Source organism: Armigeres subalbatus, chromosome 1, assembly GCF_024139115.2.
Source record: "Armigeres subalbatus isolate Guangzhou_Male chromosome 1, GZ_Asu_2, whole genome shotgun sequence".
In the NCBI taxonomy this organism is placed as follows: Eukaryota; Metazoa; Arthropoda; class Insecta; order Diptera; family Culicidae; genus Armigeres; species Armigeres subalbatus.
This window is the reverse complement of record NC_085139.1, coordinates 134,977,050-135,003,152: the sequence shown is the minus strand read 5'-3', so window position 1 is coordinate 135,003,152 and position 26,103 is coordinate 134,977,050. Positions and strand designations below refer to the sequence as shown.

General features: G+C 39.6%; 1 protein-coding gene across 1 annotated transcript in view; it reads right to left on the bottom strand.

Annotated features, from left to right (window-relative positions):
- Positions 1 to 22,953, bottom strand: part of LOC134205152 (DNA damage-binding protein 1) — a 32,330-nt gene extending 9,377 nt beyond the window's left edge. The window contains exons 1-2 of the mRNA XM_062680128.1: positions 22,757 to 22,953; positions 22,423 to 22,571 (exon numbers count right to left, since the gene is read on the bottom strand). Coding sequence (XP_062536112.1) covers positions 22,423 to 22,571; positions 22,757 to 22,817 — 210 coding nt within the window. The 5' untranslated portion in view covers positions 22,818 to 22,953. The remainder of the gene's footprint in view (positions 1 to 22,422; positions 22,572 to 22,756) is intronic.
- Between the last annotated feature and the right edge of the window lie 3,150 nt (positions 22,954 to 26,103).

The window sequence follows — 26,103 nt, the reverse complement described above, 5'->3', positions numbered from 1 at the left end:
CCCAGGAAATCCAAAATCCAGGGAATACAAGAAAAGCAACGCATTTTTCACGCTAAACACCCCATAATCTAACACAGGAGATACAAAACAAATTAATACCAAATATATCTTTGTCGTTTTTTTTAACGAATTACAACTGAAAATCCATCTTTCACTCGAAACTTACAACCTATTCGTAAAAAAAAACTGTTCTCAGATTGACATTTCAATTTTTATGGCTTAAATTCATCTAGAGTGTTACTAGATATAAAATATAGCCACTAGATTTTTTTATTCTTTATTGAAGTGTTTTAAATAATTATAAAGTTCATCACTGATAGTTACTGCTTGGTGGTACACGTGTTAATTTGTTGTTCCGAATTTCATATTTGTGATTTTTTATATTTAAAAACTTACTCACTTGACTCCGAAAATAAGCATCATGAAAAAATTGGATTAAGGCATACCGTCGTCGGGGGTGACAATGGGTCTGAGGTGAGAAGCCAGCGTCCTGTCCTCACCGACAGTCTGGTGGTCGGAATAAAATCGTTCAAAAGGTCTCTTATAATTCAGTTGTATTGTTCTCAGATATACTAAATCTAATCTACAAGCATTTTATGTAGCTGAAACAGTGACCCCCATTTATCCCCATTTGAACCACTGTTACTCCCGAAGACGGTACCTAATAACACCTCGAACACATTTTTTGATTGCTATTGATACTATTGCTTGATTGTACATCATTTGCTCTATACATCATTTACCCCATTTAACCTATACATATTGGTGGAGCCAGAGTTCTGGTAATGGTAATGGTGGGGCACCAGTAACTTTAATACACACCAAGTCTCACTGGCATATAAAAACAAAGATTTCTCGGATACTTATTCAAAAGGACGTATGTGATTTTGTAACCAAAGACTTAAACGTCGATTTATCCAATCTGATAGCACTCCCACGCAAACCAACACCACCAACGGGTAGCCGAAGGGTTCTCTTACTTGTCTGTGGTGATGGTTTGCGTGGGAGTGCTATCAGATTAGAAAAATCGACGTTTAAATCTTTGGTTACAAAATAACATACGTCCTTTTGAATAAGTACCTGAGATTTCACATTAGATTCGGAAATATTCGAAAATTAATGCGTTGGCTAATCTCATTTCAATTCTCAAATTTCAGAATAAACATTCAATTTGGTGGGTCACGTGCCTACACAGAAAAAAAATCCGTGGTAAAAACTACTATTTAGTAGACTACGCTCTTTTTTTAAAGCTTTTTAAGAAATTCACCACTGATTCAGTTCATTTGACAACATTCCGCATGGGCCTCAGTTGATTTTACTGCGCGCATGGTAAAAACAAACAGGTTTGTTATCTGCTGAAAATCGTTTTTTTGTTCGGCAGTACGGTAAAAAAATACTGTCAGTATTTAAAAAATATTTTTACCGAACACCCCGTCAAATATGCTTACAAAGTTACCGAACACATCTGTTACCCAGCAACTGCAACTTGATAACAAATTTAGTCGCCATTTGCATTACTCAAGGTGTTGCGGTTTTTATCTCTAGCGTAGTTTTGCTTGAATTTGCTACGCTTTCCGATATTTTGTGGTAAACAATAGATCTTAAATTCTTAAACAAAACACAGAATTCTAAGATCGCAATTTCTTCTTTTTTAAACTCCTCTTCTTTCTTCCCTCAAAAGCGGAAAAGTGATTTTATAATCGCTTAATTTCCACCATACGCTTACATTTAAAAATAAATTAGTTATTACACATAATACTCATTTCCTATTTATAATATTACTTCAGGTATTAGTTTCTATTTTGAATTTTTAACCCCAAAAAAAAAACATCTTTTTACCGATCGATCGGTAATACAAATAAAGTTTTACCTAAAATATTGGTAAACTTTTACCGGCGTCCTGTTATTTTATTGACGGAAATTACTGAACACGTCGTTAATTTTTTACCGAACAAACTGTAATTTTTGACAGTTCATATCAATTTCTGACCCCAGTAATCTTAGTTTACTATGTACAGGTGAAGACAAATTGGAAGAAGCACTCCGCGCCCTATTTTAGAAATCTAAGACTTCCGTTTGGTGCCAACATATTGAAAACCTATTGGAATATGAATTTTTGCTATCACGTTGAAATCTTGGCTAATGTTTTACCCCAATTTATTATTTCTTCAATGCATTAGAATAATTAAATTCTTTGAACAGTGCTAATCACATAAACCAATGTGGTAGGATGGGTGATGCACTGCACACTCTTCTTAAGAAGAAATGCAAAAATGCTAAGCCATGTTTACCAGTATTAAATATATCCTTATAACAATCTCAATAGAAACTTGCATAAACACGCAATAATTAAATAACGTTAGATTTCTAGACCAACATTTGAAAAGGGCGTAACAGCCAAAATTTATTCCTTCTGATTCTTCGTCCACATATAAAGTTATATACGTAGACGAAGAATCAGAAGGAATAAATTTTGGCTGTTACGCCCTTTTCAAATGTTGGTCTAGATTTGTCATGCTATTAGTAATCTATGGTAAACTACGACGAGCAGCGATATCATTTGAACCTCGCTTCATACATCCCATGCCTAGGTAGGTATATTATTCTCCATCCGCATCGCTTGCTGTCCGTTGCAATGTTTGCCGGCGCACCGCGATGATTCAATTTTTCTATCATCTTCACCACTCATCGCCAATCATCATCGCATCCGATCGCAAATCTCCAAATTCTGCTGGAGATAAATCGAGGCCGATGCAAAAGCAGTACGAACAGTACAACACTTTTGCACACACCGAGTCACTCACCACATGGTGATGAATCAAACCGAAGCAAATGCAGTACGAATAAATACGAAACATATTCATACAGGATTCACTCGTCAGCTTTAGGAAGATGTATTTTGTGCGGTTCATTCGGGATGCATCGTTTATCGTTCTTTTCCTATTCCGTTCGCAATATATGAGTGAATGCGAGATACTTGATGCGATTTCCAGTAACCCTGATTGTACGAAACAGAACATAATTTGTTGTTTTGAAATGTCAAATACGCCGTTTGTCATATGAAATAAAAACAAACATTTGCAAGCTGACTGAGTAAAATTCGTTTTTCTGCAATTCCGGATGATATTTTTCACAACATTGGCAAAATAATTATTCGTAAGCCCATTGTTTGCTACAATTACGCTCTGAAGATGTCTTCTTATTGATTTTGCCAGTTCTTGGGTTGTTTCTGGGAAGATCTACCGTCTTTTTTGCATGATATTCAATGGTTTGCCAGAGTTCTGTATCGTGTGATTTCAAACATTTTGTTCAAGGATCCCATGAGTTTTAATTGGAATGAGGTCTGGGGATTGGGAAGGATGCGGGATCTTTGATTTGCCATTAGTCAGCATCTACTTTCTAGATGGGAAGAATGTTTTGTACCGTTGTTTTGGACAAATTCAAAATTGGATCTATGACCCAATTGAACGGTTCTGGCTTTATCCTTCAAAATGTCCAAATGAATTAAACGATCAGTGCCTTTTGCACTGAAATCACCCCAAACCATAGAATAGAGTGATTAACGTCCGCAGAAATAATTGCCCTGCGGAATATTTACAAGAACTCGCATATTGCTGCTGAAATACCTATACGAAGAATTGAAAAACTATGACTTTTTCATATCGATAAATGAACTGCTGACGAGAATTCACAATTTATTTTAAAAAAATATGGGTAAATATTGTGTAATTATGATGATCTATTGTAGCAAAACACCTGCCGAAAGCACTGGCCATATCTGACAAACTATTTTTGACATGATTATATTATTGTTTGTATTTTATCAAACTCCAGTATGAAGAACCAAAAATGGGTGGGGTGGTGCCATAAGCAAAGACACTTATGTGAATCCACGGGATGAATAGAGAATCTCCTTCCAGAAAAAAGTTCGTACATACAATAATATAATCTAGCCCTCAATTCCCAGATTGACCCAAGAGATGGGAAGAAGAGCCGCCCTTTATCCACGAGATGTTAACAATAGGAAGTTGGCAATTCCACTCTTCTTATCCAAATCGCCCTGATGGTTTTTTTATGTAAACTATAGTAACAGTTTATGATTTCTATACATTTTGATGAAAAATATAGTTTTGGATTTAGAGGTGAGCCAGCCTAGGGCTGCAAACCTCTATAATAAAGATATAAAAAAAAAAGTTTTGGAAAACGGTAAAGTCAGTTTCAAAACAAGCTGTCAAATAGATACAACGGTGGAAAGAAAATACGTGTGTCATCTCGTCACTGTACGCGTACAGCGTGATACGAAAATCATTGTGCGGAAATCATATGTCTGTCGATAGTATAAGCCGGCAAAAAAATCACTTTCATATAACGCTGAAGTGAGCTTCCGAAGCGCTGTTCTTCATGCGGTATCGACAGGTAAGTTTTTTTATTTACATAGAACCGAAAAATGTCAGTGGCAAGTGTGAAATATCAAAACTGCGCCCAGATTTGGTGCTCCAAAGCCGTAAACGCTGCTGTTTTAATTGCGGCAAATCATAGTATGTACGAGGTATTAATATACTTATATGATTTTTTCGGTTTCTTTTCCTAGGTAAATTGCGAGTCTCGGCATCTATGACGAACAGGAAATCAATAGCGCAATGCTTACGGATCCCTATGATGCGCAGCACGACAAGTGGCAGGATTCTTTTGTGGCCCTCTCAACCGTTGTTAAAGTGCTATGCAAATCATCAATGAACATAAAGAAATAAAAGCATGAATAAATAAATAAAACGAATAAATTTAATTTGTAAAGAAGAGTTGAGTGGTGGGTTTACGGGTGGGAGGTTTTTCGGGGCGAATGAAATGATTTTTTATTGAGAATAATTCGCTTTCTTTTTTAACAGTGTAGCCATTTTGGTTTGACATTTCTACAATTTGTTTTGAATGTTTGAACTTTTATTTCCAGGGCGGTATGCGGCTTTCAAAAATGTGGTTATTTTTAAAGTTGGCGTACTTTTAATTTGAACATTCGCAACTCTCTACGAAAAAGAACCAATGCAACTTTTCATTTTAAACAATGTTTTTCTTAATTTTAATAATGATTTTTCTTTCTGTGTAGGACATTAGGACTAATATTTAGGATTGCCAAGATTTTTTCCGACATTTATTGCTTGAAAGCCATCTACTGTTCTCTTGTGCGTTCTATCCTAGAGTACTGCTCTGCAGTTTGGAGCCCAGCGTACATCAATGGCGCCGAACGTATCGAATCGGTCCAACGTCGGTTCCTGCGATTTGCACTTCGGAAGTTGCCATGGAGGGATCCGTTTTGCCTACCGAGCTATAAGAGCCGATGCCAGTTGATTGATCTGGAACTTCTTCGTGCTAGGAGAGATATTGCTTTTTGCATTGAAACTTTTCGTTTCGTCGTTGAAGACAATGACATTTGCCTTCAGCGACTGCTTCCCCGATAGACCTTTTATACATGTTTTTCACTCATACATGAATAATACTGTCAAAACTTGCATTTGACAATGAAAAAATCAGCTAAAAGCTCTATTTATTGACATCGGTGCACTCACACAAACAATCGACATTAATTGCCAAAAATCAGGGTTACCAACTTTATAACTTTCACCTTGTCGCCGAGTCTTGCGCTGAGTGCTCGGCGCGGAAATCCAAAGGTGGGAATAAAATTTCGGGATTTATGCGCAATACCACCCGGGCGATGACGATCGCCGATATACTACAGGGACGAATCGACTGCGAAGGTATTCTGGAGCAGATAGATTTGAATGTTCGACCAAGGACACTCCGCAATAGCGGAATGCTTAGACCACCACTGCAAAGGACGAATTACGGACTACATGGGGCAATCGGTAGCTTGCAACGCGTATTCAACAGAGTTGCAACATTGTTTGGTTTCCATTTATCGCGTAATATGTTACGTCGGAGGTTTTTGTCTTTTTTTTAACACACCTAGATAGCAATTTTACTACTGTGACTTTTTTAAATTGATTGTGATTTCTAAATGTACTTTATATTTTAAGACCATCATTGGGGCCACACAGAGCCTGTTGATGTTGTAAACAAATAAACAAATGAGCATCATAGGCAAATGTCGGAACCAAACAAACTCGCGAGCTGTTGAATTTGGCCAACATTTCAGTCTGGGTAGCACATGAAAGCTATAAAATCAGGGGCTTAGCTTATCATAACCGAGGAAAATAATTTCAATGCTTCCATCACGGATTCTTTTTTTTGTATTTGTCCGTCAGGACCTGGCTAGGACCGGGGTTGGTCCAACTCGCTTCTGTGGTCATTCGTGTGTGGTTGGGGTTGCAGGGTGATGTGCGGATGTTCCGGTGCCTTTTTGGTTTCCGTGCGTGTGTCTGTCGTTTTTATTTATGGATATTGTGTTCTTCTTATAGCTGGATTTTTGCTTATCTTGGATGTAATCGACTATTTGCTTCATACTTTCTTCGCATTCTTTCCTGAATATGTTTTGTAATGGTTTCATATACTCCAGGAAGGACATGATAGTTTACACGGATGTTGTTCAATCTTGGACAGTCGTAAAGGACATGTTGTAAATCTTCACGTTCTCCGCAGTACTCGCAGTCGTCGTTCACTTCAAGTTTCCATAAAGCACGTCTTTTTTTGTGAGTGTGTCCACATCTGATTTGGTTTAGAACTTTTAGCTGGTTCGGATTTAATGACATTCCTCTGGTCCATATTTTCTTGTGTGGGTATTTCACAAACGTGAAGTGCCACATACCCTTTTCTGTAGAAATTGTGCCGTATGATCTAGTCCAATCGTCTTATATTTCTTTGGAGCTTGTGATCTTCGCGTCTGCTAGGGTGATGGAATTGAAGAGGGTTTGTTGTTCTTGGGCCTTCGCTACTGCTGCTCTATCTGCGATTTCGTTTCCTTTTATACCCATGTGGCTTGGAATCCATTGTATCCTGATCTTGTTTCTAAAGCTGGCTTCTTGTATGTCTTGAATGTTCTTGTATATCTCCCAGGCGATATAATTTTCGCCAAGAAGCATTTCACAGGCGCTTCTTGAGTTTGTCATGATGACTGCTATTGTGATCTTGTGCTCTTTGATGATTTCTGTTGCTTTTAGGATTGCCAGATGTTCTGCATTGGTTATTCAGTAGTTGTTGTTTATATTTTCGGCTATTGTTTGGTTATTTCCGATGTTGTAGATTGCAATAGCAGTGCCGGTGTCCATTTTGGATGCATCAGTGAACAATTGTTGATAGTCCTTGTACTTTGACTCGACCGTCTCAAGAAAGAGCTTCCGCCATATTTCGGGACTAAGTTTGGATTTGGTTGTTTGTGATTTTCCCAGTGTTGTGGAGACAATATACGAAAAGTCGAGCATACTTCATTCTACTTCGCTGGTGATATTCCCTGTCGGATGGATGAAGTTGGTACACCGAGTCAGCACGCTTGTGTGTCCCGTGAGATAGAATCCGTTTGGAATTTCCCTGGACAGCGTGCTACTAACGAATTTTAGAAGAGATGTTCTGTGGTGTACTGCCCTTAAGAGTTCTCGTTTTCCCAAGGATTCGATCCTTTGTTGCATTGGCATTTGTCCAGAGTCACATAGCATGACGTGCCACGGAGTGCTTTTAAGGTATCTCATGATGCAGCGGATATAGGCATTTTGGACGTCTTGCAGTTTGGCTATTGCCGTTTTTGCCATATACTGGAGTTCCGTATTCCAAGCGACTTCGGATGACCGCATTTCCTACTTTGATCAGCATTTCTGGATTTGCACGACTTTTCGGTCAGTCGAGGCAGAAAATCGTTCAGGTTGTCGCATGCCTCCTCTATGGTATCTCCAAAGGCTATCGCTGAGAAATCGTCCGCGAATTGTACTAGGATACTCTTTTCGTTGGTTAATCGGTGTATCGCTGTCGTGTACAGGTTGAAAAGAACCGGCGAAAGAGGGCATCCTTGCGGTAGCCCTTCGCTAATTTCCGATTTTATCTCACCTGAGATATTCATGGAGCCAGGATATCATTTTTTTCTGGTATTCCAAGTGTCATCAGTTGTTTGAGGAGAATCTCCAAATCCACCGAGTCGAAAGCCATTATGACATCTAGAAAGGCCACTACGCTGTTTTTGCTCTGATCCTTGGCTTCTTTGGCCGCGTTTACTATATAGTTGATGGTTGTTGTAGCTGATACGTTTTTTTGAAACCCGAACGATAGGTCAGGGATGATGTTTTTCAAAGTTGCTATTTCCATTATTCTTCCTTTCACAACTGAGTTTATGAGCTTAATTTCCACGTTCATGAGCGCTATCGGCCTTCTTGAATTGGGCAAACTTGGGTCCACTCCTTTCTTGGGAATGGGTTTTATGGTGGAAATGCGCCATCGGTCGGGAATGCGTTCATTCACGAAGACTTTGTTGAGCATCTCAAAAGTTTTGCCTTGCATTTCTGGGTATAGGGCCCTCCTTAGCCGTGCGGTAAGACGCGTGGCTACAAAGCAAGACCATGCTGAGGGTGGCTGGGTTCGATTCCCGGTGCCGGTCTAGGCAATTTTCGGATTGGAAATTGTCTCGACTTCCCTGGGCATAAAAGTATCATCGTACTAGCCTCATGATATACGAATGCAAAAATGGTAACCTGGCTTAGAAACCTCGGAGTTAATAACTGTGGAAGTGCTTAATGAACACTAAGCTGCGAGGCAACTCTGTCCCAGTGTGGGGATGTAATGCCAATAAGAAGAAGAAGATTTCTGGGTTTAGGTTCTTGAGTATTTCGTAGGATTCACTGTTTTCGCCTGGGGATGATTTGTTGTTTTTGGTATTGAGAGCTGTCTGCCACAGCCATCTGTCAATGCCATCTCGTACGCCTCGTATCCCGTCCCCGTTCCTCCGGATGGGAGCTGGACAGATTTTAGTTTTCCACCAAAGTACTAGTCCATGAACTCCATACTTTTCTCAAAATCGATGTCTTTCTTCCCGTTTTTCGTTCCACTGATCGCTGTGTCGACTCCATTTATGATGTTCCAGAGCTGCCGTGTTGGTGTGGCTTCATCGATCTTTTCCGTTAGCTCCTTGGTGTATCTCCGTTTCTGCCTTCTTACTACTTTCTTGAATTTTGCTCTTTCCTTCTGCAATGTGATGTAGTTGACTTCGGATTTGTTTTTATTATAGTTTTTTAGGACTTTCCGTTTCGATTAATACAGTGCGTTGATTTACACGTTCCACCATGGCTTAAGAAAGTTTTTTTTCTTGTTTTTAATCTGCACCATCTGCACCGTTTTTGAATATCTGCACCATTTCCTCCGGGGAATAGATGAATTGTGGTCGAATGTTATTTAATGTATCTATCACTTGTAACTTGTTAACTTTTTTAAACTTTTTCGCCGACATCGGGGAGTTGTTGTCGAATTCGATCCAGATATCGAAATGCGTACTCCCGAACTCTTACTCCCTCACTGACCAAGATGCTTTCCTCGCTGTTCCTGGAGTCGCTAAAGTTATATCCACCGCTGTGTCGTTTCCGCCAGGAGGGACAACCCTTGTCCCTGAACCGTCGTTCAGGAGAACTGTAACTGAATCTTCGAATAGTGTGTTTATAAACCTTCCTCTAGCACAAATGGTCGGATTGGGGCTCCAGTTGATGTGATGGGCATTTAAATCAGCTGAGAGAATTGTTTCCCCTTCTAGATTGTCGATAAACGAAAACAGCTCTTCTAGCGCGTTTCGAGTGTGGGTGTTCAAGTTTCCATTTGGTGGCCAGTATGCGGAAATAACGTTGCATTTGTTAAAACCGGCGAAATTTTTGATCTGTACTCCGACAATTTCGATTGGATCTATATCCGGGATTCTCAGTTGTGAGAAATCTAGCTCCTTCCGTAATAAAACGCCGACACCTCCGTACCCCTCATCTCTCCGACTAGAAATCAGTTCGAAATTCTCCATGGAGAAAGGTTCTTTGTGCTTCAACCAAATTTCTTGGAGTGTTGCGAGCTGTATGTCGTTTTCCATCATGCTTACGTATAATTCTTCTCGCGTTTCCATCTCCCTTATACTTTGTATATTGTGCTGTAGGATTCTGATTTTTTTAGTCGCCATTTCTAGTTGTTTCTTCTATTCTGTTGTTTCCCGATTGGAAATGCTCGGTCTCGGTTTTTACGATTTTGTCCAGTTCGTTGTAGACTTCGATCAGCAGATGGTCCGTGTCGGTGGTTGTTCCTTGTTTCCCTAGACAGCGCTGTATGTTGTCACGGAGCTGGGCGACCTGACGCAGCCATGACTTTTCATAGAAAACACTCAATAGGTCTTTCCTCAGTTGCCCAATTAGAACCTCCTTATGGTGATTTCCTGTATATTCCGAATTCGTACCTTCCCACACGATTCTGGCAAAACTAGTCGGCCTAACCGGAATGCTTCTAGGTTCGCTCAACTGTCTCCTGTTGCCGTTTTTCTCGCTGTGGTGTGCTTTCGATTTCCACCAGTCACCGCGCGAGTTTTGTAACGGGTCGTCGCCATCATCTTCCTCCAACGCTTCGTATCTGTTACTTGTGGGAATTGATGTTTCCAAGTCGACACCTCTCTCCTTCATTTGCTTAACTCTCTTTTCTCGTCTCACCCTTCCCTGGCATTCTTTGCTGGCAGCTCCATGGTCTTTCTTGCAGTTGACGCATTTCGGTTGGTTGGGGCACGTATTTTATGCTTCATCGTGTAGATCCCCACAGTTTCCGCACCGCTTTTGGTTTCGGCACTTTGCTGTCTGGCACTGCTTGACTGAGAAGACATAAAGGCTCGCTTTGAAGAAGCACCATAGATCTTGAACGCTCTTGGGACCTCCCTTCCCTCTACTACTATTTTGAGGTTCCTGGTTCTTACCAGATTTTCATCCTCGTCCTTGCGCTTCATTCATTCCACCTCCCTGACCTTGACTCCCGTAGCCGCCTCCGTGTTATGCAGAAATTCTTCCTCACCAAAATCCAGTGGCACCCCCGCGACGAAGCAAACCGTCTCTTTCAACGAGCTAGGGACAAAAACTTTCATGTTGAATTTTTCCAACTCCACCTTTTGGAGCAGCTGGTAATCCTCCTTCTTCTCCAGGTCGATTCGGAACCGAAATTTTCCGATCTTCACCGTCACTTTTCTGAAATTTGCGTCGTGCAAAATCCAACCCAAAACTGCTGCATGGTTTGGGATATCCTTTTCGAAATCCATCGGCTCAAAGGCGACTTCGGAGAGCACCGCGATTGGAGTTGCACTTGTTGTTTGCTGGGTTGAACTCCTGGCTGTGTAGGATCTTCGGATAATGTTTGAGCAGGGGCGTCTCGTGGAGTTTTGCTACACCTGTTCTACCATGCTGATAAAAAAATATTCAACAATTTAAATAGAAAAGATTTACAAAACAATAAATGACTTGATTTTCTCTTTTGTTACAAAAATGTTTTAAATTTAGATGCACTTAAAATTTTAGACTCTCGCAAATCGTCTAAAATCTAACTTGGTAACAGTTGGCAATAATTGGATATTGCTCAGAATAAAGATCTTTCATATCGGCTCATTCCACCATTCAGGGTACACGGGTCCCATCGGCGCTAATATTTAAACTCTCACATATTTTCTTGCTATGAAAGAAATGTTACTAACCATTATTAGTATAATAATTATAGTATATAATTAGTATATAATTATACAATTATTGTTTGATGCGACCCCAGATTGTGACGACCAATGAGTCACATTTAGAAGCTGAAATGTGTCCCAGTTATTTAATTTTTCAAATTTAGTGAAAACTATACCTTTTTCTCTATGTTGATTGATTTTGAGTATTCGTAAAAAAGCATTATTTAATCTCTCTTTTGAAAACGCAAATATTAATTTAATATTGTTCTTGATGCATTGCATATTCATCACGAGAAAAAAGAAAAACAAACTGTTTCCAATTATATCGGCGCGAAAGCGTGCGCGGTGCGCCTTTCGGCAAAGCACAGCCCGACACTACGATCGAGCCTAACCGAAGGTGCGCATCGTTGATTGTTCTCGCAGCGCGTCGAACGGGTTTGACTCCTGCGCGCATAGCAGAACTTGCATCTAAACGTGCTTGCTTCGCATGCGAAGGAGGATGATGTGAGAAAACGGAGAAAGCTGGCAACGCTCACGCTGGTTCTCTGCGCGGGGAGAACGAATGAGCATACCAAGGAGGAAATTATTTCAAATCATTTGTCATGGCGCAAAACTTAAAACTTGACTTCTGGCAGCGCTGCTGTTGGTTCTTCATTATAGATCGTACGACTGGCAAAAGCTTTATATGTGATGGGGTGTGGTTTTTCGGAGAAACACACATTCAGCTGCAATTTGACTGTACGCCAAGCATGTGGCGTTAACTTGATCTGCCTACGAAATATTTTGTTTCTTTAGATGTTTAGATGTTAAAATCATTGGAAATATTACGTGAAGCCTTGTTTAAAAAAATACTGAGTAAATTTGCCCTAATAATTAATTGCCAAGACATTAATTTCTTACTTCTGACCTAAAAATGGTTACCTGTTCCATGAACAGGTAGAACGTATGGACGAGTCGCCCCTGTGTTTGAGGTCGCTGCTGATGTAGTTCCACTTTTTTTGTGACGTTTGAAGACCTTGTGACCTCGTAGCCGTATGCGATCGCGTACTCCTAGCGTTGTGCATTTTTGCTTTTTTAACTGATCACATAAATTTAATTGAATACCACTTTATATTCGTTTTTACTTAAACTATATTTTCTTTTCACTTTTAAAACTATTTGTATTCTTCACTTAAATCTATATTTTTTTTCCTTATATTCTATATTGTGTTCAGTTATATATAATTTTAGGGTGGATACCATCCTTAAATTATCACTGCATAGACGCCATTTTGTAATGGCCCTTGCTTCACTCTTATAAATTTATTATTCACAGCAAATTATTCAAAACTAATTTCAATTTAACGACTGCTACAGAAACTTATTGATAAAACAATCCAAAATTCACTCCAAAATGTGCAATAAAACGCAATTTCTTGGTAAAATAAACTGCTGCAAAGACTGCAAACGTTGCTTGTCAAACTCTCGTGAGAATATGTTGAGGGCCGATTAAGATCGTATGCACAATAGTTGAGGCGTTTGCGCACCAAACGAGAGCATTGCACGATTTGCTGAGTGAACCACACCAAGAGAGCACACACGATAGGAGGCTAGGGACAGACTGAGTAGGCATCAATGGGAAAGGTGTAGAACTGTATAGATAGGCAATCAGAGAAACAGTATGTACGCTAGTATTAGTAAGCTGAAAGCTTAATAAAAATGGGATAAATGCTCCGCTGATCTATTCGACTACAGGAAATGTTTCAATAAACACTACAGACCAAAAATATTTGTAATCTACTTGTTATTTTTGTTAATTGCTGTCCCGATGAAGTGAAGCTGATGGAGATTATTTAATGTAGCACGTTTTCCGTATTAGTTTTTTTTTGGTATTATTTTTCTACTGGGGGGTTGGCTCTGAAACCCTCCGGGCAACTCTTTAACTCGACACGATTGGGTTGAGGGAAAATTTGGTCGCTTTACCAGTGATGATAAACCCCCTCCAGACTATTTCATCACTGGCCGACGCCCAGAAGAGTAACTAGAACAAATTCGTGGACAGAACCCAAATTATTTTTTTCAAAATTTGTACATTCTTATATTTTTTCAGATACTTAAAAGCATTTTGCATACTGTGACTATTTCAGAAGAGACCAAAAATTTTGTAAAAAAATATAATTAGGGCTCAAAATTGAGGTATTGAATTGAATTTTATCTACTTTATTTGTGACGTATTTGGAAAATCTGATTTTTACACAACATAAATGTTATCAACAAGCTATTATTAGTACACAATGAGTAGATTATAGTTGTATGTCTCTATTTTGTTCATGTTTATGGTCAAATTATAAATTTTATGGTTCAGGTGACGACCACTCAAAAATCACTAGTTTTTCTATTTTACATGTTTTTCTTCAGAAGAAAAGTTAATCTATACGGCAAGATCCGGCAGAGATAAATCACTTGGGTGTCAGTTCAAGATGTGGACTAAGCACTCCACGTGAAAACTCGTCCGCGAACGTCCGCAAATTAGTTTTTGAGCTATTTGATTAAAATGCGATTTTTCATCATTTTAAAACAAAATTCCAATATTTGTTCATAAATTACCACATATAACGAATCCAGTAAAAAATGTAAATAGCATGCTATTGAGCATGCATTTTGTCAAGACATAAATAGAATAATTGGTCTCCCATGAGGCGTGTTGATATTTTTTTGAAAATCTTAAATTACAATCGCTTATCTATAAATTCTGCATTGTAGAGAAATCTTCTACAACCTAGATTTAGGATGAACCCGTTTTCATTAAAGTGATCATAATTTATGAACGGTACCTTATTATAATAGTTTCGTCATGGCTAGCTATGATATTTTGTGTGCTTCGACTCGGACATGGTAATCAATGTGATGTAATTTTGGAATATTCTTGGTCATCTAAACTGTTCTTAAGTTCAGAACTTGCGGAACTTTTTTTGGTACGCAAATTATGGATATATTTTTATTTATATTCACAGCATCTCCTGGACCTGACGAGTGTTCAAGCAGAAAACTGTGTTTACTTTTGTGATGCGAATTTATACAACCATTTTTCTTTTGGGATCTTGGGTCCGAATAAGTTAAAATGAGCTAGATGTTTCTTTCCTATGTAAATGTTGAAAAATCCTTTTAAGGATAGAGTTTTAACTACGGGTTACTTGCCACTTTGTGAAATATAGTCATTTTAGAATCGTTCACGTACCGGAAGCAAGAAATTTTTCATAAAACGCGAGGTTTTATTTGAAAACATATGTATTTTGAGATTTCTATCTGATTTGTTAAGTGGATAGATTTAGCCATAATTGGTAATTATTACTTCGTCCTAGGAATATCAGGCCCAAATAACCGCAAAAAATAGTTTTGGCCAAGAATTGGCCCATTTACTCCTATGTGCGACGGTTGTACTTGGGTAACTGGCAATTATTCTATTAAGTCATTACTAGTAGCATCCTTCACAGGCGCAATTTAAGTTAGCCACCTGTCTTCCATACAGAATTTTTCTTTTCTGCCTGATAGTGTTCCGATTTGCAGTGCCTCATCCGCTCCTCGCCACATGCAGTCCGACACAGGGTAGAAATATTTCACAGTCAATGCAGTGAAAAACATGGATCTCAGTATAATCTGCAGTCGCCTTCATCGCCGCCGTGGTGAGTGCGACTGGGTGCAGCCGAAAAATCACTTCCAACACCGACAGTTCAATTTCGCATTCAGCCACTCACAAGTCGCTCTGACAGGCTGCTCAGTTCGCGCCGTACCGTATGACTGTGAGTGGCCCATTTAAACGCGTGGTGATTTTTTTCAATTTGGTGGGTGAATGTGTACATTTTGCTGTGGTAAATTTCATCTTCACGGCGCAGTGGGTGATGTGAGTTCTGTTGTTTACTTTTCTGCCTCTCCGGGAATGTGAGGTTGATTTCAAAGCAGGAAGAAAATAAAAACATGATATAAAAAAACATCACCTTCATCCAGTGCTGCCGAAAATTTACAACCCTGGTCCGACATATCCATCTACTATCAGAACGTTGGAGGAATTAACGGCCTTCTGGACGAATATAGACTAGCTGTTCTGAATCAGAACTACGACGTCATAGTGTTTACTGAAACCTGGCTTGATTCTCGAACTATTTCGATCTACGTTTTTGGAGCCGGCTACGAAGTTTTTCGCTGTGATCACAACACGGAGAATAGCAGGAAAACTACCGGAGGTGGCGTACTTGTTGCAGTTAACTCCAGCTTGAAAGCAAAAATGGTTGAGGACGATTCTTGGAACACCGTTGAGCAAGTATGGGTTGTTATTCAGCTTGGTGACAGGCAACTATTCCTCTGTGCTATGTACATCCCTCCGGATCGGACTCGCGACTTGGATCTCATTGACCCACACTGCCGATCTGTATCTTGTGCTTCAGATATGGCCGCGCCTTGTGATGAGGTTGTGATTTTGGGCGTCTTCAACCTTACGAGCATTACATGGACTCCTATTCACAGCGGCTTCTTCCGTGCGGATCTTGAAAGCTCCACGTTCCACGCAGGTGCCGTTAAACTTCTGGATAACTACAGTATCGCAACGCTATCTCAAATCAATGGCGAGGTTAACGAGAATAATCGCTCTCTGCACCTCTGCTTCGTGAGTGGTCGTACCACGACACCTTCCATCTGTTTGGCTCCTGCACCCTTAGTTAAGGATGTTGCTCATCACCGCCCTCTAGTGATTGCCGTCGAAGATAATGTTATGCGTGATTTCTTCAACCCCCCAGCCGTGGTATCGTACGATTTCCATAAGGCGGACCATCGCAGTATTACTGAAGTGCTATCAAATATGGATTGGGAACATATTTTTGATCCAGTAGACATTAATTCTGCTGCAGAAACTTTTTCTCACATCATGGTGTACATCATCGACAGGCATGTCCCAAAAAAGTCCGTTCGATCATACTCTCGTATCCCGTGGATGACGAATGCTCTCCGGTCGCTGAAAAGGTGCAAGAAAGCTGCACTCAGAAGTTACACGAAACACCGTACGTTGCCACTCAAATTCCACTATGTCAGACTCAACAACGAGTATAAGCGGATCAGTCGTTATCATTTCCTACGCTACCAAAGAGGGATACAACGACGACTAAGATCTCACCCAAAGTCCTTTTGGAGCTACGTAAATGAACAGCGCAAAGAGACTGGATTTCCATCGTCCATGGTATTCAATAGTGAATCTGCAAGCACCCAACAAGGTATATGCAACCTGTTCTCAGCTAAATTCGCCAGTGTATTTGAAGACGAACAACTACCTGTTGATGTCGTGACCACCGCTGCCAGCAACGTCCCATTAGCTAATCAATCGCTGGGTGATATCGAGGTGAATGTCTAAGCCATCTCGAGAGCGATGTCAAAGCTTAAGACATCATCTAAGCCTGGTCCTGACGGTGTTCCATCGATGATTCTCAAAAAGAATATTACCTGTCTGCTGGAACCCCTTCTCCTGTTATTTCAACGCTCTCTATCCAGCGACACATTCCCATCTTGCTGGAAGACTGCAGATATGTTTCCGGTCTACAAAAAGGGGAGCAAGCGTGATGTGAACAATTATCGGGGTATTACATCACTTAGTGCAACAGCGAAGCTTTTTGAACTGGTTGTCATGGACCCGCTGAATGCCCACTGCAAACAATATCTTTGCGCTGACCAACATGGTTTTACAGCTGGCCGTTCAACAACTACTAACTTGTTGTGCCTAACGTCGTACGTCACGGATAGTATGATTGCACGCACTCAAACGGACGTGATTTACACGGATCTTTCTGCAGCATTCGATAAGCTGAACCATAAAATTGCAATCGCCAAGCTTGACAGACTTGGAGTCGGTGGAAATCTTCTCGATTGGTTTCGATCATGTCTGACCGGACGCCAGCTTGTGGTTGCTTTAGGCGATTGTCGCTCAGATAGTTTCCGCACTTCGTCTGGTATACCGCAGGGCAGCCACTTGAGGCCTTTAATTTTCCTGCTTTACTTCAACGATGTTCACCATGTAATCGATGGACCACGGCTATCCTTTGCGGACGATCTGAAGATATTTCTTCGCATCTGCTCAATAGCCGATTGCCAATCCCTCCAAAACCAGATCACTGCGTTTGCCAACTGTTGTACTCTGAACCGACTTGTGGTCAATCCGGCGAAATGTTCGGTAATTACTTTTTCACTAAAGAAGGAGCCGATCCGGTTAAGTTACTCTCTTCTCGACACAACCATTAACCGAGTGCATTGCGTGAACGATTTGGGAGTTCTTCTGGATTCGCAACTTACATTTACCCAGCACATATCCTTTGTCGTCGATAAAGCGGCCAGAACGCTTGGCTTTGTGTTCAGGGTGGCGAAAAATTTCACCGACGTACATTGCTTGAAGGCACTCTACTGCTCTCTCGTCCGGTCGACGTTGGAATATTGCTCGGCGGTCTGGTGTCCTTACTGCAACAACGAATCAGAGCGCATCGAATCAATACAATGCCGCTTTGTTTGTTTTGCATTGCGCAAACTACCATGGAGAGATCCATTTCGCCTCCCTAGTTACGAGGATCGCTGCCAGCTGATCGACCTTCTTCCGTTGCGTATCCGTAGGGACTTAAGCAGAGCACTGACCGTCGCTGACATTATACAAGGAAGGATCGATTGTCCAGACATTCTGCAACAAATTAACATTAACGTGCAACATCGGCCATTGCGGAATAGCATAATGTTGAGACTTCCCCTTTGCCGCACCAACTATGGTCTGGGCAACGCACTGAACGGGCTACAGAGAGTTTTTAATAGGGTGGCATCAGTATTTGACTACCACTTGACAAGAGATGCGCTTCGCCGTAGTTTTGTAAATGTTTTTCGTCGTAGTAGCTGATGCGCATATGCTAGATAAGTGTATTTAAGTCCCATGACAATTTTATTTTTCGTTGTGATTTTACTGTTTTGTTAATAAGTTATTATTGTAATGACCATACTAGTTTTAAATCATCATTAGGATTACGAACAATCTGTTGATGTACACCATAAATAAACAAATAAACAGAATTGGGAAAAAAGGAACCTTCGTCCTTAGAGGGTCTCAACGGTCGGGCACATATAAACACGGTCGATGGTCTCCTACGGGAGTGGCGCATAAACCATCGTACTTAAGTACCTAAAAAGGGGAAGACGGTCCGGCGTACGGTTATACCATGTCATAATTAGGTTGATCTTCATCTTCCTTCAGAAATTCCTTTGCTTTAGTGAAATTTGTTTCGATTGGTGTTCTACTGGAAATCTATTCCGCCTTGAAAAGCCTTTCCTTGAGTGGCATGCACTTCCTCGATATCGCATTAAGATAACTGCTCCGGCGTTGTTGCACAATAATACAATAACTACCGTAACACCGAAACCAGAAAGCTCCACATGAAATGACTTCCTCCGACAGCAATTAGGGGTATCGCAATCGAAGTTGAGAGATTTTCTTCAATCAGAATAATTGTGTTGGGTAAGCAACCAAAAACAAACAAATACGCAGAGTATCAATCTCGATTTAATTGAGCAGAGTTAACAAAATGTGTGCAAAATCATGATCATGGGATCTAAAAGAAAATTGTCTCTCTATCAACAGTTTTTCCTCAATGTTGATGTTTGTGCTAGGGAAGCGCTTCAACATCAAATGACTTTCTCGATTGTATGACATTTCGCGGTAAAACATTCCGCGGTTAACCATTTCGCGGTGTACCAGTTCGCGGTCTACCACTTCGCGTTCAGTATCATATCGCGGTATAACATTTCGCGGTTTATATTATTTGGCGGTATACCATTCCGCGGTTAGTACTATTCCGCGGTGAAACTTTTCGCGGTCAATACCAATTTGCAGGTTTAATTTTACTAATGTTACAAGTAGTTCAATAATGTGTTCTTTAGCTGTGTAAAGCCGCAAAATTCACCTAATTATTATGTAAAGCGAATAATCATTGAGTTTACACCAGACTCATATAAATTCAAATCCCAACAAAAAAAAAATGTTTTGAAGCAAAACATATTTTTAAATGCGACTACCGCCACCGCATCGGGGGTGACAATGGGTCTGGGGGTGAGAATGGGTCACCGCTTTCACCGGCAGTCAGGAGGTCGAAGAGCAAAACCGTCTAAAAAGGTCTCTTATATTTTAATCTACTTGCCCTCAGATGCATTTGTCACCCCTAATGACGATAAAAGAATGCGAAACAACACACTTTGCCTTATACCGGGCAAATACAAACATTTAAAGAAGGCGAAACAACAGATTTTTCGTTCTACCGGGCAAATGCAAATATTTAAAGAAGGCAAAACATCACAATTTTCCTTATACCGGGCAAATGCGAACATTTGAAGAAGACAGCACATGATATTTAGCCTAATACCGACTAACGTTTTTGCCTTATGAATAATTTTCAGTCATTCCATCTTCTGAGTTCTACCAGAATACCATAACCTTTTAAGGTATTAAGACAGCGACCTTTATTATATGATATAGTGTATCTTGATGACAAAGTTCACACATCTAATATTGACAATAATGTATATGTCTTCTGGAAATAACATAAAATAATGCGTAAAAGACAAGAGGAAAATACTTGAAAGGGAAACGCAATGAAAGAAACGGCCATATGAAGAAGAGAAAATTAATAGTTGGTAGAAGAGAATGGCAAACTCTTAAAAATACAAAAAAAAAATCAAAAGATAAGCTAAGCTTGTATACCGCGAAACGGAGCACCGCGAAATTGTAAACCGCGAAATAATATATACCGCGAAACGGAATACCGCCAAATTGTATGAACCGCGAAACAGATTACCGCCAAATGATACAGACCGCGAAATGGTACACCGCGAAACGGTTTACCGCGGAATGTTTTACCGCGGAATGTCGGACAACCGACTTTCTCATCGTCTATTGCCCGAATCCCGCCCCATTTGTAAATGTTACCATTGTATGAATGACATACACTACCGTGAATCACATATTTGTTCCATACGAATTGGAAACCAAGGAAAGATGGGACAGAAATGCGATTCAAGGCAGTACACATGTTCTATACATGGTGCAGAAAAAGCCAATTTAAACTGAATGTAAAGAAATGCAACAGAATATCATTCAGCAGAAAAAGAATAAAACCATATACACAAGTTGTACTAGGGAACAAAACTGTAGAAAGACACGAAAGAGTTACGGATTTGGGAGTGATTTTAGATACGAAACTAACTCTTGTTAATCAGTATAACACAATCATTCACAAAGCCAATAATATGCTAGGCTTTATCAAGCGTTTTTGATTCAGCTTTCAGGATCCCTACACAATCAAAACACTATATATGTATTTCATATGTACGATCTATACTGAAATATTGTAGCATTGTATGATCGCCTTATTCAACCACACATGAAGAAAGAATTAGAATTAGTGAAAAATCAACTTCTATTATACGCCATGTAATACATGTAAATTTCCATACAAATTTTTATTTTAGTTTTACACGATTTTATTTTACTCGTAATTATCGCATAAGGAAATATCATAGAAACCAGTCGAAAACTGTAACGAACATATTTGCTGAAGGAATGAAGAAAATCCATCCAGCCGTTTTCGAGTTATGCTACGTTTAGACCTGAGACGAGACCTGCAAAGACGCTGCTTCTTTTCTCTTGTTTTGACACTTGTTCTTCTTTTCATCACAGTTGACCATCGAGTTTCAACTGTTTACTTGACTGTTTCACCTAAGCCCCAGGTGGACCCTTCTGAGCACAATAAAGGTGTATCCAATTCACGAAATAGTTAATTCATTTTCATAAGGATTTTTATACCGGGAACAAAACACAGGTTTATCATTGATTATTAACAAGCTAAACGGAAGGTTTGGAATACTCGTTAAAGTAAAAAAGTCTTGGTAAAACAAAAATGATGTGGAATATTTTATTTGGGATACCAATACTTTCACTCAAAAAGCTGCTGGTTGCACCTGACAGTTCGTGACAGCAGTTGACTGGCAGCAGCTGAAGTTACATTTTTTCCTCTTTGCAGGTCTCGTCTCAGGTTTAGACAAGGCAAGTGAATTGAGCAAGTCTTGAATCGAACGCGAATTGAACTAAGTAGTTCAACTCGCTTGTCCTGCCAAAACATAGCATGAGTGACAACACAAACTGTATTTAGGAAAAAGATCTACTTAATTTTTATAACTCACACACACCGCACCAAAATTAAATACACCCAGTTTTTTTTACACGGTTTGGTTTTAGTCGTTTAAGACCTTCAGCGTCAATGAAACAATGAGTTAACCCCACGAAAAAAATCACAAAAAATCAAAGAAAATTCAGGTGGTATTTAAAAAGATGTGATAGTTCGGGTTAACCGAGAAATTAATGAATCACACTTAAAATAAATCGCCGCATTCGGTAAAATTTTACCGAAATCTCAACAGCAGAACTGTTCGGTAAATAATTTAACTGATTTTCGGTGATTTTGACAGTTGAGCAATGGAAAAAATTACAAAAAATCTGTAAAATAAATTACCGAACAGTTCTGCTGTTGAGATTTCGGTAAAATTTACCGAATACGGTGAAATTAGTTAAGTGTGATTCCAACCGTGTAAAAAAACTGGGTGTAATACAATTATAATGTGACTGAATACAAAACATTAAGGAGTAATCTTAATATAAGTTGAACCAGCCCTGTTATTATTTTGCGAAACTAAACTATAGTAAACAAAAATACCGCGAAAGGATTTTTTAACCGAAATCATATTCGACGAGAAAGGAGGGAAACTTATTATTTGTTTTGACTTACCGCTGGGCGGAACAGCTTCATGACAGCAATCTTCCCATTAATGCCGATTTCCTTAATGGGGCGCAACCCTTCCGGAGTGACAAGGTAGATTTCCAATCGAGAACTTTTAGCCACAATCAGATTCAAATCAGACGTCGAGGTGAAATTGCCTAAAACAAAGTAAATATTTCTGAGTGTTCTGATGCGAAATAAAACAAACACCTCCTTAACCTCGAAAATATTACGCAAAGAAATGCCAATGAGACGAGGTTCCATCTTTTTCTTCAAACATTCATATCAACGCGCCGTCATGGTGACCAGAAGAAAAAAAGGTTTTTTCGCCCAAGGAACTTACCGGTAACGCACGCCGTGACAGCCGTTGGCTTCTGGGCGGTCACAATATAGTTATGAGCCATCGCAGAGCTGGGGTTTGGTCCTGCGGAACCGTATTTTTCAATATTTTTGTGCAACTGTTCACGTTTTGATAGCGCTACTTGTGGAAGGAAAAACAGAACACTGTGTTGCCGGACCGCGGAGAAAATCGTTTAATCTGGCGCGGTTTCACGCACACACTCGCACAGAAAGTGACAGTTTGATAGGGATGCTATTTTTTATTTTATTTGTACACAATAAACGATTCTGAAGGGCTTGCATCAAATCAATAAAAAAAAATCACAGAGAAACAGACCTAAAAACCATCTGTTGAAGTGAAATTTTATTGCACTTTCTCAATAGAGGTAATAAACTATAGAGGACGACTGTCACTGCGGTTCCCTTTGTTATCGTTCTCAAACTTGTTGGGTACCTACACGTAAAAAAATAACCTTATATGTTATGGCAAAAAACCATTCGAAAATACTAATACTCTTCATTATGCCACCTAATGAATGATCCCATATCAATAAGCTAATAACATTCATAAGTTAATGAAAAGTATAAGTTTCCGAATGTATGTGACTAATGCGATGTATAAGTTTTTTCTTATACATGTCATTAAGCGCCTGCTTTGGCAAAAAAGTATTAGAAATATTAATAATAAACAACATTAAATTTTTTTACGTGTATCTGTCAAAACGTACTGATTTTTCCTTCGTTGACTTTAAGTGCCAGCTGAGAGAGAAGACAGCTCGCTTTATTTACGTTCATCCTAATGTCACCGCGATCCAGTCACTGCGAACCGAAAAAGTAAACACTGCGATGCAACTTCAAATGGTCGTAACCAAAATTATTTATTTGGCAATTTATGTTCGCAACTTTTCTTATCTCTGCTACAGTGAATTGAACCCGTAATTATCCATGTGAATGACCCCGTATTATGCGATACATATCGGTTTAGTTCCACGTTAGGAAGTTCATAACCATTCAAATCAGCTAATTCGAACAAATTTTTATTGGAGTGAAAAATATTGCTTCCGACGTTATGAAATGTTACTTTGATTTGTTTAGGGTCTGTCTCATTTGGAGAATTAAACTTAAAAGTGACAGTTCGAGAATTAAGAAATCACCCCGTTATAAGAATGGCTGGTGCTACCCAGCAATTCCAACAGGACATCGATGGAAAATGATTCGATATCTGTCAAAAATAATCTTGCTCTGCTAGCAGGGTTATTTGATAATTATTGAAATGTCACTTTTAAGTTTAATTTCAGTTTAATTATCCAATTGAGACAGACCCTTAGTTTCCACGGTTTCCACACAAATAAAGAAGAAGAAGACATAGTAAATAAACGATCTGTAGTGAGCTGGCTTCTCTCTCTCAGTTCGCCAGCAAAAGATGTTTCACCAGTGACGACAGCGACAATCTTCCTCTATAGTTTATTACCTCTATTACTTTCTCTTATGGCAGTCAAAACTCAGGCAATTTATACTAAAGACACACTGGTGGTACAAGGACCGTGGTATACCACGGTTATATACCCTAGTACATATTGTACCATGGTTTTCCACGTTGTACCAGCATGGTACAAGGCGACACACCTGTGGTACAACTTGTACCATGGTACGAATACCATCAGTGTGTCATTAGTATTATTGTGTGTTTCTGTTCAGCTTAAAGTCCAGTACGGAATTTTGTTAAATATTACCAAGGGTCTGTTCACAAATTACGTAACGCTTTTGGGGGGAGGGGGAGGTCCAACTTGCGTTATACTTTGTTACACTAAAAGGTGGGGGAGGGGGTGGGTACAAGTAAATGTTACGCATAACGCGAATAAAAGTTAATCTTGAAGGTTTTTTTTAATCACTGATTGAAGTAATTGCTATGCCTTAATCTGAGAGAGAGAAGCCAGCTCACTGACAGATCGTTTATTTACTATGTCTTCTTCTTTTTTATTTGTGCGGAAACCGTGGAAACTCAACAAATCAAAGTATTCCGTGTATAGTAGAAAATCAAAAATTTGTTTTCAATAAAATGAAATATCTGCAGTTATCAGACGTCGCAACTCATTTCTGATTAGTGCGCATGATAGTACATCCATGCGTGCATGATGCGCACTACTAATGAAATATTTCAAATTGTCGCGACTCGCGTCGCAGCGCGAGTCCTCAATCGCGCGGTCCGGTTTGGTGCCGGCCCGACAATAACATTTCATAACGTCGGAAGCAATATTTTTCACTCCAATAAAAATTTGTTCGAATTAGCTGATTTGAATGGTTATGAACTTCCTAACGTGGAACTAAACCGATATCGCATAATACGGGGTCATTCACATGGATAATTACGGGTTCAATTCAATACATAGGCCGTTGTTGTCGGAGGATCGTGTACGTCACTCACTCCGATTTTGTTTTAACCTGGGTGGTGCGGATAGAATCGATTTGGTTGTCAAACTGAAGCCAAAATTTTCTATTGTGCCGGAGCCAAACATTGAAGATTGTGGTTATGTTCGTTTCTGATCTAATATTGAGAAGTATTGTTATTATTTTGGGAAAAATAAAAATAAACTTTGTTTGAGTTTTGTATTCTTTGTAACAAATATTCTCACATTATATTTCGAGTTGAAAATTAGTGAAAATGCAACTAAAAAGCACTCGTTACGAAATTTCACGAGATTCAGCAGCTGATTGGAGCATGAATGTATGTAAACAATCGTAAAGTCATGTAGAGTCTAGCGCATTTGTGTGCCCTCATGCAGCGTGGAAAGAGAAATTCAAAGAGCGGGAAATATTTGACAGCCAAGTAACTGCAAAATAATTTTGTTTATGGGAGTGATTTCAAAATATCCCTCTGTTCGCTTGTGCGCAGAAAAGCGGCTCTATCCGCAGCACCCAGGTTTTAACTATTCCCGTATAATACCGACTAAATCGCGTCGTAATTGTGTATTTATTGCTTTCGGTTATTAGTGTCACTTTTATGCAGTGGAGAATCGCGCGCAAATAGTATGTGATTTGAGAACTTTGTGTTAATTTTATTGCTTACCAACGACGGCGCATCGTTTTCGCCTTGTGTTTGTTTTTCTGTGCCCTAGCTACACTTCACTTTGCTACTTACTTTTGCATTGCATCGAAGAACAATTGAAGCGTCACACAGATTAGAGTATCCGCATCAAGATGAATACACAGCTAGGTGTTGCAGTCTGCCCAATTTATGGACGAGAAGAAGGCGGGGGTGAAAAATTCATTTTCGGTGCAAAACATAAACAAACCGGCTGGCTCTCCCATACTAAAATCCAAGATGGCTGAATCGTGAATTTGGCAGATTGG